The sequence below is a fragment of the Delphinapterus leucas genome, unplaced genomic scaffold (assembly GCF_059928025.1).
Source record: "Delphinapterus leucas isolate spDelLeu-1000000601 "Yukka" unplaced genomic scaffold, BTC_Dleu_Yukka2 spDelLeu_asBTCV2_sq80, whole genome shotgun sequence".
NCBI classification, from domain to species: Eukaryota; Metazoa; Chordata; class Mammalia; order Artiodactyla; family Monodontidae; genus Delphinapterus; species Delphinapterus leucas.
Window position 1 is genome coordinate 733,591 of NW_028322289.1, and position 1,175 is coordinate 734,765.

The 1,175-nt window shown below is 49.6% G+C and overlaps 1 gene segment (V, D, J or C); it reads right to left on the minus strand.

Annotated features, from left to right (window-relative positions):
- Nucleotides 1-305: 305 nt before the first annotated feature.
- On the minus strand, nt 306-842 carry LOC149743792 (immunoglobulin heavy variable 3-23-like). The segment is given in 2 exon segments: nt 306-635; nt 740-842. Coding segments are annotated over 2 exon segments (363 nt in total).
- Nucleotides 843-1,175: the final 333 nt, after the last annotated feature.

Consider the following 1,175-nt stretch of genomic DNA (forward strand, 5'->3'; position numbering starts at 1 on the left):
TAGACAAGGGAAAAGCTGAATATATATCTTTGAGTCTCTGCCTTTCTTATATGACATTTATTCCCCTATTTCAAAGTCTTTCTAATTGAGAGACTGAAAGTGCAAGTCAAGAACCATGGATGAGTCCAGAGAGGTTCCCCAGGGAAAACTGCTACATGGAGAGGAAACCCCAGACCCTTAGTGGAAAGCAGCCCTTAACTACCATCTGCACCTGCTCCTGGGGCTGAAACACACACTTGTATGTCCTGAGTGCCCCCTGCATCCCCCTTCCTGTCTCCCTGCAAGGAGGTTTGTGTCTGGGCTCACACTGACTTCCCCTCACTGTGTATCTTTCGCACAGTAATACACGGCCGTGTCCTCAGATCTCAGGCTGTTCATTTGCAGATACAGCGTGTTCTTGGAGTTGTCTCTGGAGATGGTGAATCGGCCCTTCACAGAGTCTGCATGGTATGTGTTACCACCACTACTACTAATAACTGAGATCCACTCCAGCCCCTTCCCTGGAGCCTGGCGGACCCAGCTCATGTCAAAGCTACTGAAGGTGAATCCAGACGCTGCACAGGAGAGTCGCAGAGACCCCCCAGGCTGTACCAAGCCTCCGCCAGACTCCAGCAGGTGCACCTCACACTGGACACCTGCAAACACAGAGACATCCTGGTCAGGAGACTGTCACACATCCAGTGATTCCCTCACCCATATCCACTCACATCCTCAGTGTCTCTTGCTCTCCATAAATTACCTTGTAAAATAGCCACAAGGATAACCCAGCTCAGCCCAAAGTCCATGGTGAGTGCTCTGTCCTGAGCCCTGAATGGGGGCACGTTGGAATCCCAGGCTGGAGCTCCTCTCCCAGAGCTGCAGGGTCAGGGCTGGGGCTGCTTTATATCAACAGAGGAAGGACCCTATTTGCATGACCTTATAGTCTATAAGAGGTTATGTCGTTGAACGTCCTCCGAAAGGGCAGGGTCTCAGAACAGGTGTGAGAGTCTTGGATTTTGTGGTGTTGATAGCATCTGGGAAATATAACTTTCATTGTTTGATTGTTCCACAGTAAACACGTAGGACCCATATGTCATTTTACATATGCACACACATCCCGTGATGTAGCTGTCATTGTTACCCTCATATTAGGGGTGTAAACTACACCCAGAAGAATGGAGGGTGTGTGTAGTGTC